This window comes from Phocoena sinus, chromosome 15 (assembly GCF_008692025.1).
Source record: "Phocoena sinus isolate mPhoSin1 chromosome 15, mPhoSin1.pri, whole genome shotgun sequence".
Taxonomy (NCBI): domain Eukaryota; kingdom Metazoa; phylum Chordata; class Mammalia; order Artiodactyla; family Phocoenidae; genus Phocoena; species Phocoena sinus.
Window position 1 is genome coordinate 71,039,798 of NC_045777.1, and position 14,062 is coordinate 71,053,859.

Sequence of the window (14,062 nt, forward strand, 5' to 3'; positions counted from 1 at the left end):
AAATAGCCCCTGAAATTTTTTTAAAGTGTATGTAATGGTTAAGACTTTAACGCTTCTCAATCAAAATTCTTAGAAGTCATTCTGAATGCGTAAGATTAGAACTCCTTCAAAGAAAAACATACAAGATTCAAACTTTAATTCCTAACCTAAGTTTCCACTAGCCCTGTAGTTTGGGGTCACAAAAGCATCAAAACATCCCCAAGTCCCATCATACTCCATTCAATTGCCTTTCAAGTTTAAGATATTCTGTATTTTTAAAAAAGAAAATAAAAATTTTCAAATCACACATTATGTATATAAGGTTAAGAAACTGAATACGAGATTAAGAGTGGGGTACTGTGCAGTGAAATACGTGCTTTATGATGAAGCCAAACACGCCAAGATTACATAAAAGATAAGGTTCTAGTTTCCCGGATTCAAAGAGCTATACCTCATCCTTGGTCATTTTTTGTCTTATCGCAAAATTTCCTCTTCTCGATACTTAACAAAGTAGACTCTTGCTGACTTCTCCGTGAGGTCTGATTTTTTTCCTGGAAACAGACGTCCTCCTCTTCATTCCAGTGCAGTTTTTACTAAAAGCCCACCTGTGTTAGCCTGACCATCCAGGAGTTCTCCAAATGACTTTCTTTTCTTCCTAAGTAGATCAGCCTCATTTTTCGGAGAAACTGGGGAAGGACAGACATCTTCCAGCCTGCTTTCACATCCTCTCCAAGATACAAGACCCTGGCCGCTGGGGGAAGAGACAGTGGCACAGGGAGCCCCATCTTCTCCAGCAGCTCTGCTAAAGTCACAGGACTGGCTGGGTGGGGGCGACACTGGCAGCTGGAGCCGCACCCCCGTCCGGAATTAGTCTTGCCCAGGCCTGAGAGATGGAGAAAAGCCGTGGTCCAGGGCAGGGCCACATTATGACTTTCAAGGGCCCCAGGCACCTTTGACTTCGTGGGCCCCTTCCTCCATAAAAGAAATGTTAAAAATTACATTTTACGATGGCAGTGGTATAAAAAATACCAGTCCAGCCTAGATTCACTCTTATGCCTTCATTATTATTCTATTTTTTTCTTCTGATTTTAAAAACAGTCAAAATTAAAGCACTTTGTGGGTCCCTAGAAGCACTGGGAGCTCTGGGCTCTGGACCAGCAGGCCAACAATCTGTACGACCACCCTCCTGCCGGAATTGGGAACACAGCCCTGCTGGCCCTGCCCACCACCCCTTCTCCCTTGGCCGTAGAGTCCAAATCCCTCACCCCAGCCTCACTGTGACAGGGCTGGTCCCCGGGGCCCTGATCTGCCCTTCAGTTTATTCAGGGACAACTAGGAATAATAATAACAACAGTGACAACCTGAAGTCCTGGGGGCCAAGCCCTGCTCAAAGCACTCTATGCGGCAGGCTCCGGGTTCAACCACTGGCTAGCTATGTGACTGCCGGCAAGTCAGTTTTCCCATCTGTGGAATGGACGTAACGCCCCTCCCACAAGGACACTGAGGAATAAAGATATTAACACGTGCAGCAGGCTCAGCCTGCTGGTGCAGCATGGCATCTCAGTCCCTGTCGGCAATTAAGATTAATCCTAACCCACTGGCTCATTATAATAATTAATTATAGTAATTGGCTCCCGTAGGGGCTGCCCTGCCTCTGCTTTCTCCTCTAGCCTAGAAGGCGTTGACCTTGGGCTGAGGACCCCTCGGTGTGAGCTGGTCCAGCAGCATCAGAGCCCAACCCTCTCCCCACAGGGACTCAGTCGATGCTCGCCCACTCCTTCACCTCCCACGGCAACAAACCAGAAGCCCACCCACCTCCTCCAAGCTTCTCACCCTCCCCAAACACCCCCCCAACTCCCCCCCCGCGCCACCAGTTGCCTTGTTCTCAAGGGGCTTCCGAAAGGCCAGCTTCCTGGTTCCTCCAGGACAGGCAAGTCAGGGGCTTGGCTCTCTCCGGTCTCGTGTTTCTCCCGGGTTTATTTTCTCCCAGGCATGGGTACAGAATCCTTTCTCTCCACCACTAGTTTATCACATCATCTGGCTGCTACATCCCTCTCAGTTACTGTTTTCTGAGGACTTACAAGTCTTCTCCCTCCCTGCCCGCCCGGTCACTCCTGCAGTGCGATCCCGAGAAAAGAGCAGAGGGCTTGGAAGCCAGCAGGAGCCAAGTTTAATCCCAGCTCCACAACTGACCAGCTGTGTGACCTTGGGCAAGTCAGTTAACCTCCCTGAGCTGTGCATTGTTTATCTGCCTGAAATTATGGAGATGATCTTATTTTCTTTAGCAGTGGGACTCCCCGCTAGAAGGAAACTGGGGCTTTTTGAGGGGTGAAAACTTTGATAAGCCCTTTGAGGTAGGGGGAAGAGCCCCCTACCCACTTCCCCAAGAGAGAGGCTTGAAGAACCATAGACAGCTGCCTTGGGCTGGCCACCAGCTTTTGTTTTGTGACAGGAGTAAGCAGGTTGAGGGGAGGGCTGGATGCTTGGGATAATGGAGGGGATTCTTTGATGCTTGGTAGAGAGAAAGAAAAGGAGAGATGAAACCACTGACAAGGAAAGGAGCCTAGACACCCCACAGCACCTCACACCCAACCTGTTCAAAAGGGACCCATCATCTCCCCCAACTGCTCTTTCCCCACCTTCCCCATCTTGGTGGTACCATCCCATCCTGGCCAAATGCCAGCCCAGATCAGGGGTCTGGCCATCTAGACCTAGGGACCCCTCCCCAGAATAATGTTTTCAGCTCCATAAAATAAAATAAAAGGATATAGAAGAAACCAGTTATACTGAAATACAATTAGCAAAATATTCAAACAAATGTGTTATATAGTAATCTATGTGCTTCTTCATTAGCATGTTAGATAAGATTCAGCGGAAGCTCTCAGAAGTATTGCCCTTTTGAAGGAGTGCATTTCAAGATATGTGCATGTGAAAAACGTGGTTCCTATTGGTGACTATGTCACAGGTGCCGCCCACGACTGTGATGCGTTACCTCCGCTCATATTTGAAAGATATTCTAAATGTCAGTTGCAAGTTAGAGAAATAAAGATGTAACTTCTCCCCCATCCAGGTTCACGGACTCTCTGAATTCTGTGGACTCCACACTAGGAACCTTTGACCTAGAGTCTCGGTTTTTCCAACCCACTCATTCCCGCCCACCTCTCCTAGTCAGTCTGCAGGCACTGTGCCTGCATCTCCTATCCCCACAGCCACTGCATGGGGCTGGGGCCTCACCCCTTCTCACCTCCTGGCCGGCCTCCTCACCTCCATTCTGGCCCCACTCCTCCTGTGCTGCACCCTGAACCCTCATCCCCAAACGCAAACCTGACCGTATCACCCTTGCTCTGGATTCTTCGATGGCTCCCTACTGCCTGCATGATAAAATCTACAGACCAGTGCAAAGCACCAAGACCCCTACCCGGCTCTCCAGCCTCATCTCTCAACACTCCTACTCGCCTGCCTTTTCACGTTCCCATCAGTTTGAACTACGTGAAGTTTCCAGAATATGCCACGTCACTAAGCTTTTTCCTATGCTGTTCCCTCCACCCAAAATGCCCTCCCCGAGCTGTCCAACAAGGCAAACTCTTAAAGATTTTTTCCAAGTCTCAGCTCAAATGATTGCTTCCTCAGGCCCCACCCAACCCACTGGCACCCCCTGGGCAAACGTAGGTGCCCCCTTGCAGGACTCACCACACCCAGTTCACGAAGGTCAACTTGCCACGTTACAAGGGTTTGATGAGTCTGTGTCGCTACAAGATGGCAAACTTCAGGAGGCCAGGACTGAGTCATTTTTTCTTTGACTCCCCCAAACCTAGTACCGACCCCGGAGCCCAGGAGGCCTTCAGTGAGTGTTGGTGGAGTAAATGAATACAATATGAAAAAAAAACAACTGATTTCAGGCACAATAAACACATTTAATAACAGCAAACAAAGAATAACCCATCTCTCCGTCTGGAATAGCTGAAAACAGGGTCACGGGGGAAGGGGAGGGCGGCCAAAATCGACACTGTGCTGTGACGATCTCTCTGCTTTTCTTTTCTTCCCTTTACTGTTCTGGTTAGATTTCCCACATCCTGGGAATGACAATGCGCATGTTTTGATCTATGCAGCATGCTATAATTTCTTGAATTCCGCTCTCTATTCTTTGAGAGATCCTTCTGTTATATACACATACCTCAATTAGGGGGCGATTATCTCCCTTACCAAAAGGCTCATCGTTTCGGTTTCATTAAATAAAGAGTTCTTCCAGTGCATGAAGAATGAGATTAGATTTATAGAAATTCAGTTTACATTTGGCTTGTTAGGAACAGATGTCGTACACAGCCAAGCCACTGCTCTGTCAGGCTTCCTGAAGTTATGGTGTACAGGCTCCTTTGACTCCCTTCTGGCAAACTCCTGGCTTAACCCCTTATGACCCAGGTCTGCTGAGGCTATTCCGGGCACCTGGCCATCTAATCCAATGACCTTTGCTTGGAGCCTTCTGTCTCCACCTCCCTGAGTCATGCTGCCGCCGCTGACCATCCAATCTTTCCTAAAACCCTCAAAGTCCTTGGCCTTTGCCCACAATCTCTGCTCACCCCACCTTCACCATTGAGATTCCAAATGTGTTTGTTCATCAAGCTTCCTGCTGGTCATCTCCCCATGGAGGTCTCAAGGGCAAATACGATAAAGCAGATGAGTGAGGTGCCCACCACACCCAGCAGGCTCCCCTTTCATATCCCTGTGAAAGACGCCACCGTCCGCCCATTTTCACAACCACCTCCCTTTCCCTCGTGCCACAAATCCAATCCATCACCCACCATGGGGCGTTCATCTCCTGAATACATCTCCAGCAAACCCATCTCTCTCTCCTACGTGTGTTAAGCTCCAGGAAGCACTGGAACTGTCTGTTTCCATTCATTACTATAACCCCATACTTATTAAACACATGACCTGGCACACAAGACACTCAGTAAACACGTGCTGAATCAGAGAACAGGGGAGCAGACAAATCCTACTTTACAAATTGTAACACTGAGGTTCAGAGAAGAGAAGTGATTGGCCCATGGTCACCTAGATGGACCAATCAGGACTTAGCCCGAGGGTGGCTCCAGCTCTGCTCTGGTCACAGGGTTGGTTCCGGTGTGTTCTTGCCCCACTGCCCGAGGCCCTCTGCCTTACCTGAGAGCACCGTGAAGACCGCCGCAAAGGCATTGAGCTTGAGCCCGTCGATGACATTGCTGGAGTGGAAGAGCTCGAGACACATGAGGCTGAAACCAACCACCAGCAGGAGGATGTAGAGCACCTCGGAGACGACCGACAGCCACAGGACCCCTGCACGGAAGAGGTAGGGAGGTCGTGAGGTGAGGACGCACAGGGTGGACTCTCCCTGGGTTCGTTCCACCCCACGCCCCTGGGTTGGGGGATCAAGTCGTTTTAGGGAAGACCTCGGTTCTAGGGTGGGTCCTGATCAGGTAAGGCGATCCTGGCCAGCCATCCTCCTCACCAGGACTGGCTCAGGAAGCCCGGCTTAAGTCAGTCAGAGCGTGGCACTCTCAGGATGACAGTTACTGGTTCAGGGAGGCATGTGACCAATAAGCGGGTCCATTCAGATAGGAGGGAGGAACTTCCATCCTGTGGCTGGATGGGAGGCTCTCTTTCTCTTCTCATCTGTTACATGACCGCCACTGGGAGCCATCTCACGGCCCAGAGATCACCTGCCTTAGAATGAAGCTGACACTGGTTGCTGAGCAGAGCAGTGGAAAGATGACCTCACTGGGCCACGCAACCACCAGCCCCGAGGGCTTCCCTGTGGCTAAGCCGGCCAGTATGATGTTCTCTGTTACTCACAGCTATAAGCATCCCAACTCTTACACACATCATGCTTGCCCTCAAGGTATACACCTACATTTTTATTTACCCTGTTCCCTACTCCACTTTTTTCTAGATACCACCACTACTATTCCCACAGCTTCAACCTCGTGGTTCTCTTGGGAGCTGCCATGCTCTGCTGTGGTCCCACCCCACCGGGCACAGCTAATTGATCCAGTGTGATCACGTGACCTAGAATTGGCCAGTCAAGGCCCTTCTCTAGGAATCTGTGCTTGGAACCCACTGAAGTAGACAGGAAGAGAGGCCCAGATGGGACTCCAGGCACTCTGTCAGTACGAGCGACTGGTTCCAGCTGTTCCTGAAGGCCAGCTGCACCCCATCCTGCCAGTGTTGTGGCTATCCAAAGCTTCTTTTTATTCCTTAACGTAGCACAGCTCCCTCTTCCCCCAAATTGGTCCAAATTGGGTTACCATCATTTGCCACCTAATTTAGGGGGCGTCTTCTGTTTCTCCCATCCTACATTATTCTTCCTTCTTCCTACATGCTTTTTATTTGAAGAACCCCTTTCCTCTCTCAGTCTGTGCAGTTCAGTTGCATTAGATTCACACCCTGGCTCCATGACTCGTATCTGGCCAGTCAGAACTCCGTGTCCTTCTGACTCTAGTCATTGGCTCAGGAATGAACCTCTCTATGCCTCAGTTTCTTAACCTATAAAATGGGAATAATAATAACTCCTATCTCATAGTATTGTGGTGCTGCGAGGATTCACACAGCAACGTAATGAGCTTGTGCTTAGCATATAGTAAGAGCTCAGTTCATGTGTGTCATTACCATTGTCGGATGGGAGGAACACGGCGGGGACTGGAAATGGAGCCGAGGGGTCCTTGAGTGAGGTCAAGGTTAGAGCCAGTCAAGAGGGAGAAATGACACTGTGGGAGCAGACGTGATTTCTGAGAAAAAGGGTGGCGAGTAAGAGGTGGAGCACATCATGTGACTTACCTTCCAAGCCACGCTAACCATAGGTTTTGAGAAGGGACTAAGGATGGACCAGGCCTGGCCAGCCGGAGATGGACACATGACCCAAATCAGTTCAATGAGTCAGGCACAGGACTTCTGCTGAAACTATTGGGAAAGAAAATTCCTTTTTTCCACTGGGTTTGAGGCTGGGAAGATGGAAGGATGGAAGTGACTGCATCAAGTAGCAAGGGCCTTCCTGGGGGCAGAGCCAAGGCCAAGGATGGCGGCACCAAGAGATGGAGGAAGACCATGTCCTGTGACGTTGAGCCCCCAGATCCAGCCATGCCTACAGCTGCCAGTCATTTGTTCTTTCAATCACACGAACCAAGAGATCCTTGTCTTTGCCTAAGCCGGTCTGGGGTAGAACTTCTGTCTCTTACAACCAACAGTCCGGACCTTCAGTTTTTCTTTTCTCAGAAGCTGTCCTTCCCTACCTCTCTGCCTTTGCACAAGTTGTCCTTTCCACCTTAATGCCCTAGGGATGCCCGATATACACCATTCAGTGAGGGAAGCAAACAAACAGCAAGGTCTGAGCCCCGATCTATTCTCTGATGAAGAATCCAGATTCTCAAACACCCACTATCATTCCTAATGCAACGGGGCTTTCAGAGCTTTGAAGAACTTTTTTCTTTTTCTTTTTGCTACAAAAATATCGCATCTCCTGGGCAATCCCTTGGATTTCTGTAAGAGAATAATGTGCTCTTGGCAGCCTGGATGTTGTTAAAACATCCCCTGGCACCATACACTCGCAGCCTCTGAGGCCCTTCGCTGGCCCGAGGCCCACCGAGCAGCGAGGAGGAATGCAGGAGGTGCAGGGTGAGCTGGGCCATGCAGGGGTGCTGCTGCCCTCGGGAAGGCCTGCTCTCCCTCCCAGCAGCCTTCACCTCCAGCTGCTGTTGCCCTGCTGGTGGGCGGAGCCTCACCAGGGTGAGGCTCACCGACTCAGCTGACTCCCCCGCAGTGCCCCTGCTTCCCCAGGGGATGCTCTCATCCTGCCCAAGTGGGCCCCTGGCCAAGCCTCCACCCCACCCACCACCCCCCATAGCAGGGCCCAGCTCTGCTCTTTCAGATGGGATGGGCGTGGGGGACTGAGATGCTCCAGGAGTTAAGTTAACCATGGAGAAACAGGCAGTGGAATCTCAGCTGCATGGCTGCGGTTATGCTTCTTATTTCTGCCAGATTTATTTCCCTGTCTAGCCACTGGGCTCAGAGCATCTGTCTGCAAGTTACAGCCCACCTAAGCCAAGGAAATTAATAACTATAGTAAGAAGCGGAACTGTTGCTGAGGTTATGCTAATAGCAGCAACAATGTCACAGTAAGGGCCAAGGGATATTAGGTGTTTATCACGTGCCAAGTCATACTGGACAACGTTAATGTTCCACCCAATGTCCTTGCACCTCTTTTTAGCGTTTCTGTCTTTGGAGGATTGTCTTTGGGCAACTGGACTACATCTTGCCCATATTCATTCAGAAAGTGCCTGGAAACTTACATTTTCCTCTGTTTTGTTGTCAACCAGTGGCCGACTGGGGTAGTCCAGCCCCATGGCTCCGGTGGAGACCACCCTGGGTGGTGACCCACGCTGCAAAGCTCCCTCAGGGCCAAAACTGAAGCTGCCCTCTCTGGGCCCTGGCCTGACATCACCCCCTCACTTGCCTTCCTCCCTTCCCCGTTCTGCTCCCCTCAATTCCCCTACCATTCTCCTCCAGGGCATTTCCTTTATAAATGACTTGCACATGGATCCTCAGCCCAGAGTCTGTTTCTAGGGACTCTGGCCTCAAACACCAGCATTCACATGCATGATCTCCCCCAATCTTCCTGACAACTTTGCAAGGCAGCAATGCAGAACCCATATTACAGATGAGCAAACTGAGGTTCAGAGGGATTAAACCACTGGTCACACAGCTGGATAGTGAGTGATATAGTCAATCTGGGTTCAAACTCAGGCCTCTCTGACTCCAGAAACCATCATGGGTAGGGAGGTTGTAACCTATCAGGATAGAATGGCCACTCTGAAGTCATATCGGGGGAGTTGGGTTCCCTGGCGATGGCTCTCATCTATGTGCACTCCAGCATCCCAAAGAATTCCTGCATCGGAATTCTTGCAAGAAGATGGCCACGGAGTGGGATTGTGGTGGGGGAGGGGGTTCTCAGTGATCCTGAGCCCAGCCGGCCACCAGGTGTGGTGGGGAAGGAGGTCGCAGGGAAGAGCAGATGGGTCTTGAGGATGCTGGTGACTCAGGCTGGGACCTAGGACCTGGACCCTTTGCTGCAATGCTCATACCCGGACAAAGTCTCTTTGAGCAACAAAACACAAAGAAACTATAAAGGACTAAAAATAATTGTGCGCATTGGCAGTTGGGGCAAATTATGATTACGGAAAACAAGATACGAAAAGACAAAAACCCCAACTGCTGGGGCTTCCCTGGTGGCGCAGTGGTTGAGAGTCCGCCTGCCGATGCAGGGGACGCGGGTTCGTGCCCCTGTCTGGGAAGATCCCACATGCCGCGGAGCGGCTGGGCCCGTGAGCCATGGCCGCTGAGCCTGCGCGTCAGAGCCTGTGCTCCGCAACGGGAGGGGCCACAACAGTGAGAGGCCCGCGTACCGCAAAAAAAACCCCAAACAATCAAACAAAAACCCAACTGCCACTTCTGAAGAGCCAGGAACAAAAGCACAGTACTGCGCATGCCCCTGCACACAGCACCACCAAAGGGGTGGGCAAAACACCTAAGCCACGCCTCTGGCCCGACCCCTGGACCCGCCCCTGCCCTCTCCCCATATAAGGAACCAGCTCGCCCCCACCCGGCCCCCCCCCCCCCGCATCCCCACCCCACCCTCACTCCGGGAGCCAGCGAGCAAGGGAAACTGTTGCTTGTTTTCGCTCCCTCTTGCTGCAGCAGGGGCCCCGGTAAAGCCTTGCCTGAATTTCTTGTCTGGCCTCTTATCAATTTCTATTGATTAAGGAGGCCAAGAACCCTGGTAAGTAACACTGGAAACCAGGCTGGAAAAGATGGGTTTGACCCATGCTGCAGAGGCAGGTGCAGTCCTAAAGGGCTTCGCAAGGGCAAGACACGCAGGAAGGCTTGCTCTGGAAGGGGGTTGGCTGCAAGACCCGGTGGAGGTTTGGGCCGCGCTCCATGGAGAGATGGTGGTGGCCTGGGCCGTGGCAATGATGGGGGCGGGGGTGAGGACAAGTGGGGAGCTTGATAACTCCAGAGGGGTGGGCTCAGTGGACTGCTGACCCATGAATGCGATGGCAAAGGAGAGGGAGGAGTCCAGGGTGGGGCCGTGTTTCCAGCGCAGGCGTCTGAGCAGACAGTCATCGTTCCTCAGCGAGAATGGGATGATGCTAAAGGTAGGAAGGCGGTGAGCTCAGCCACTCCTGCATGTGCAGGGTCTGCAGCAGCTGCAGGACCTCCAGTGGGGATGTGCAGGAGGCAGCTGGAGCTCAGACAGGGATGTGGGGACATTGGCAAGACATGGGCGCTCACTAAACGTTTGCCGTGATTGTTAAAGAGATGGATGCCCAAAGAAAGCATTTAGAGCAAAAGAGAAAAGAGTAAGAAGTGGAATCCACAGGAACATTAATACTCAAGGGGAGGGGTGGGGAGGGGCCGCAAAGGTGTAGTGACACTGTGGGTGTCCCACCCATCCCTGCCGACAGCACTTCAATGCACCTGCCACCTGCCAGCACCTCTCTGCCCCAGGGGTTGCCCTGGTCACCAGAGCCTAGTCCCCACCTGCTGGGAGACTGACACCACCCTGCCCTCCACCTCAGCAGCAGCCCTCAACCAATGCCTGATGTGAGCTGATAAATAAGTACAAATTATACCTGTGTTTCCCACTGTAATAGGGAAGAACAAATCTGACTCCATATTGGATTGGTTTCTTTTCCTTTAACCTTTATACTCCATTGCTTTTGCTACATGTTAAGAATATTGCCTATAGCCTGAAATATACAGGATGGCCCATGCTCAAGGTTCTGACCTTTATAGGTGTAACACTTTTCCATTCATATAGAGATAAAAAGTTGCAAAACAGAGAAGAACATTTGTCTTGTTGGAGGTTTACAGGAACATCCTGACCTGACCCAGCTGGACAGTTGCAAGAACAAAGGATTCCGGCACCAAGAAGTTTGCAACAACAAACCACACCCCCTCCCATTTCAGTATAAAAGAAGCTTGAATTCTAGCTTGGGGAAGCTGGTTCTTTGGGACACGAGTCCACCATCTTCTCAGTCTGCTGGCTTTCAGAATAAAGTCGCTATTCCTTGCCCCAGCAACTTCATCTGTTGTCCTGCCGTGCATGAGCAGTACAAGCTTGGACTCAATAACACCACCACCAGGGGAGAGATGGTGTTAAGTGTGAAGAACCACAACATTAAATTGTCTGCATCAAAGAGTGAAAACGCTATTCGCTTTTCCATTATTTTTAAAATTCTTATCAGCCCAATCAAGAGAGTCTCCGCTTGGCGATAATATGTCCTTAACACTTTCCTAACACTTGTTGATTGTTTGAAACAACGAGAGGGCTCAGATCTTCAGCAGTTCCTAAGCAGACTTGAAGAACATTTTGACAGTTGCCTTCTGTGCTGCGGACTCTCCATCACCCCCATCCTCTCCCTCCCCTCCCAGGCCACAGCTCTCCACCCCTCTCTGCCCTACTCTGTGCCCCAGCGGACTGACTCCTTAGAAGGGCATCCCCAAGCTCCCTGGTCCTCTGACTCAGCAATGGGGGGCACCAGTTGGAAATCGGCACATGGGAGGAGAGAGGTCAGCGTGCTTCTGCCCTGCTCCTTCTCTGTCTCTGTCTACTTCTCTGGCATCAGCTTCATCCTCTTGCCCACGACTACAGCTCCGTTGTCACGGCTACTATTCTCACAGACCCCAGAACACTGTTCTTGCCCGTTTCTCCTTTCTGTCCAATGCTGGTAACGGCTCCCCTCTGTCATCAGCCCTTGGGGGCCTCAGATTCTCTTAACCCTTTCCATGCCTCTGTTAGGGGTTCTTTCATCCAAGTGCCTTCATTTGAACCATTTGGGAGATTCTGTTTCCCGCAGACAGCCTCCTTGGCACATCATTTTTTATGGCAAGGGATCCAATTAGAGGAGTGATCTTAGCCAGTGGTCCCAGCGTAGGCCCCGAATAGCAGCAGCAGCAGCACTTGGGAACTTGTGATGCAAATTCTTGGGCCTTTTACTGAATCCAGGAACTCTGAGAGTAGAACCCATCTGTGTCTTTTTTTTTTTTTAAATAAATTTATTTATTTATTTTTGGCTGCGTTGGGTCTTTGTTGCTGCGCATGGGCTTTCTCTAGTTGCAGCGCACGGGCTTCTCATTGTGGTGGCTTCTCTTGTTGCAGAGCATGGGCTCTAGGCACGCGGGCTTCAGTAGTTGTGGCACATGGGCCCAGTAGTTGTGGCTCGTGGGCTCTAGAGCGCAGGCTCAGTAGTTGTGGCGCACAGGCTTAGCTGTTCTGCGGCACGTGGGATCTTCCCGGACCAGGGCTCGAACCCACGTCCCCTGCATTGGCAGGCGGTTTCTTAACCACTGCAGCACCAGGGAAGTCCCCCATCTGTGTCTTAGCGGGCCCTCCAGGAGATGCTGATGCACATTCAAATATGAGCATCGCTGATCTGAAGTCCCCTTTCAAATGTATGTAGAAAAAAGAGAGTCGACTTGTGCGGGGGAGGGCATTGAGTCAATAAATGCTAGACGGTAGTTTGTTGGCGTCTGGCCAGCGGAGAGAAGGTATAATGGGAATAATGAAACAATCGGGAATCATCCCGTAGTGTCTGGTCTAAAATCAATGCCCACTATTAGCATTATGGAATGCAGGCACGTGTGAATAAAGGAAGCTGGGAAGGACAGTGGGCTGGCAGCCTCTGGGCAGGACCAGCGGGGAGCCTTGGTGCCACCCGGAAAGGCTCAATAATCACAGAGATGATTGTTTCAAGTCTCTGAAACTTGATGCTAATGGCTCAATTTGCAGCTGAGAACTGGTGACCTCCCAAGGCAGAAGAAATGAAATGATTTCTCATCAGGTGCAGGGCCTGTGGGGTGACAGCTAATCCTGTTAGCTGCACTTTTTGCCTTTTTAAAAAACATCTTCATGACGCCAGCTCTGACCCTCCACTGATGCAACTGATGGGTTTGCAAGAACCATTTCCCTTTTGCCCAGGAATCCCGCCCTTGCTAAGACACTTTCCAGGGCCAGCTCGTTGGCTGAGGGGAAAGTCACAGGCGGGAACCGTCTTGGATGTGTGACGTTGGCTGGGGGCCTTAACCTTTTGCCCTCTGTTTCCTCAATTGAAAAATGGGCGTGATAGACTTGTGAGCATTAAATGAGACAATATCTTTAAGTCACACGAGCCTGGCATTTGGAAAGTATTCAAGAGAGCTAAGTATTACTATTACTTCCTAATTAGTATAATTATTAGCAATTACAATAATTACAAGAGGCAGTGAGGCACAGGGGTGAAGAGCCAGACATGGGCCAGGCCACCTAGATTGACACTAGCTCTGCCAGTTACTAGCTGGGAGACTGAGCAAATGGTATCACACACTGTACCTGTCTTCTCACGTATAAACTGGGGATAGATCTAGTACCCACTTATGGACTGTTGTGAGCATAAAGCAAGTTAACTGATCAGTGAAGTGCTAAGGGCAGTGCCTGGCACATAGCAAGTGTTAAGTAAGTGTTAGTTACTGTTACTATTATTGTTGTCATCGTTGTTATTCCCACGGGACGTAGCCAAGGAGTAGGCAGCCTGGAACAATTGCATCTCAGCCACTGGACAAATAAAATTTTTATGGTGGCGGGGGGGCGGGGGTGGTGCACAGGGGGATTGTGGTAAAATCATATGAAATCCCAAGATGCAATGGCATTTTAAGAGAAAACATTTTTCCTCCCCAAATCCATCAGTTTCATATGTCAAATCAATAAGTCGTGGTGCAGTGGCCGCTGGCTGTGGGCTCGGTGACACGCCCCCTGAAACCCAGCATGTTAAATCATGTAAATGGCGTGGGCCAGGACCCCTGAGGCTGGAAACAGCTCTATGATAGCTGCTGTTTGCGAAATGTCAATACTGGAAGCTCAGAGGCAGAGATGCACCGGGGATGGGAGGAGAAAGCCAGAGGCCTCGAAGAACTATGGGGAGGGATTTTGGGGGTCCCCGAGCCCCCAGCCCTCCATCTGCAGATGAGAAGTTAGCCCAGAGAGGAGTTAGGATGTGCCCCTGTCACAAAGCACATTGGG

General features: G+C 50.8%; 1 protein-coding gene across 1 annotated transcript in view; it reads right to left on the reverse strand.

The window, feature by feature from the left end:
- The window catches only part of GSG1L (GSG1 like), a 219,212-nt gene that overhangs the window by 68,888 nt on the left and 136,262 nt on the right, over positions 1 to 14,062 (reverse strand). Inside the window, exon 3 of the mRNA XM_032605578.1 lies at positions 5,140 to 5,292. Coding sequence (XP_032461469.1) covers positions 5,140 to 5,292 — 153 coding nt within the window. The remainder of the gene's footprint in view (positions 1 to 5,139; positions 5,293 to 14,062) is intronic.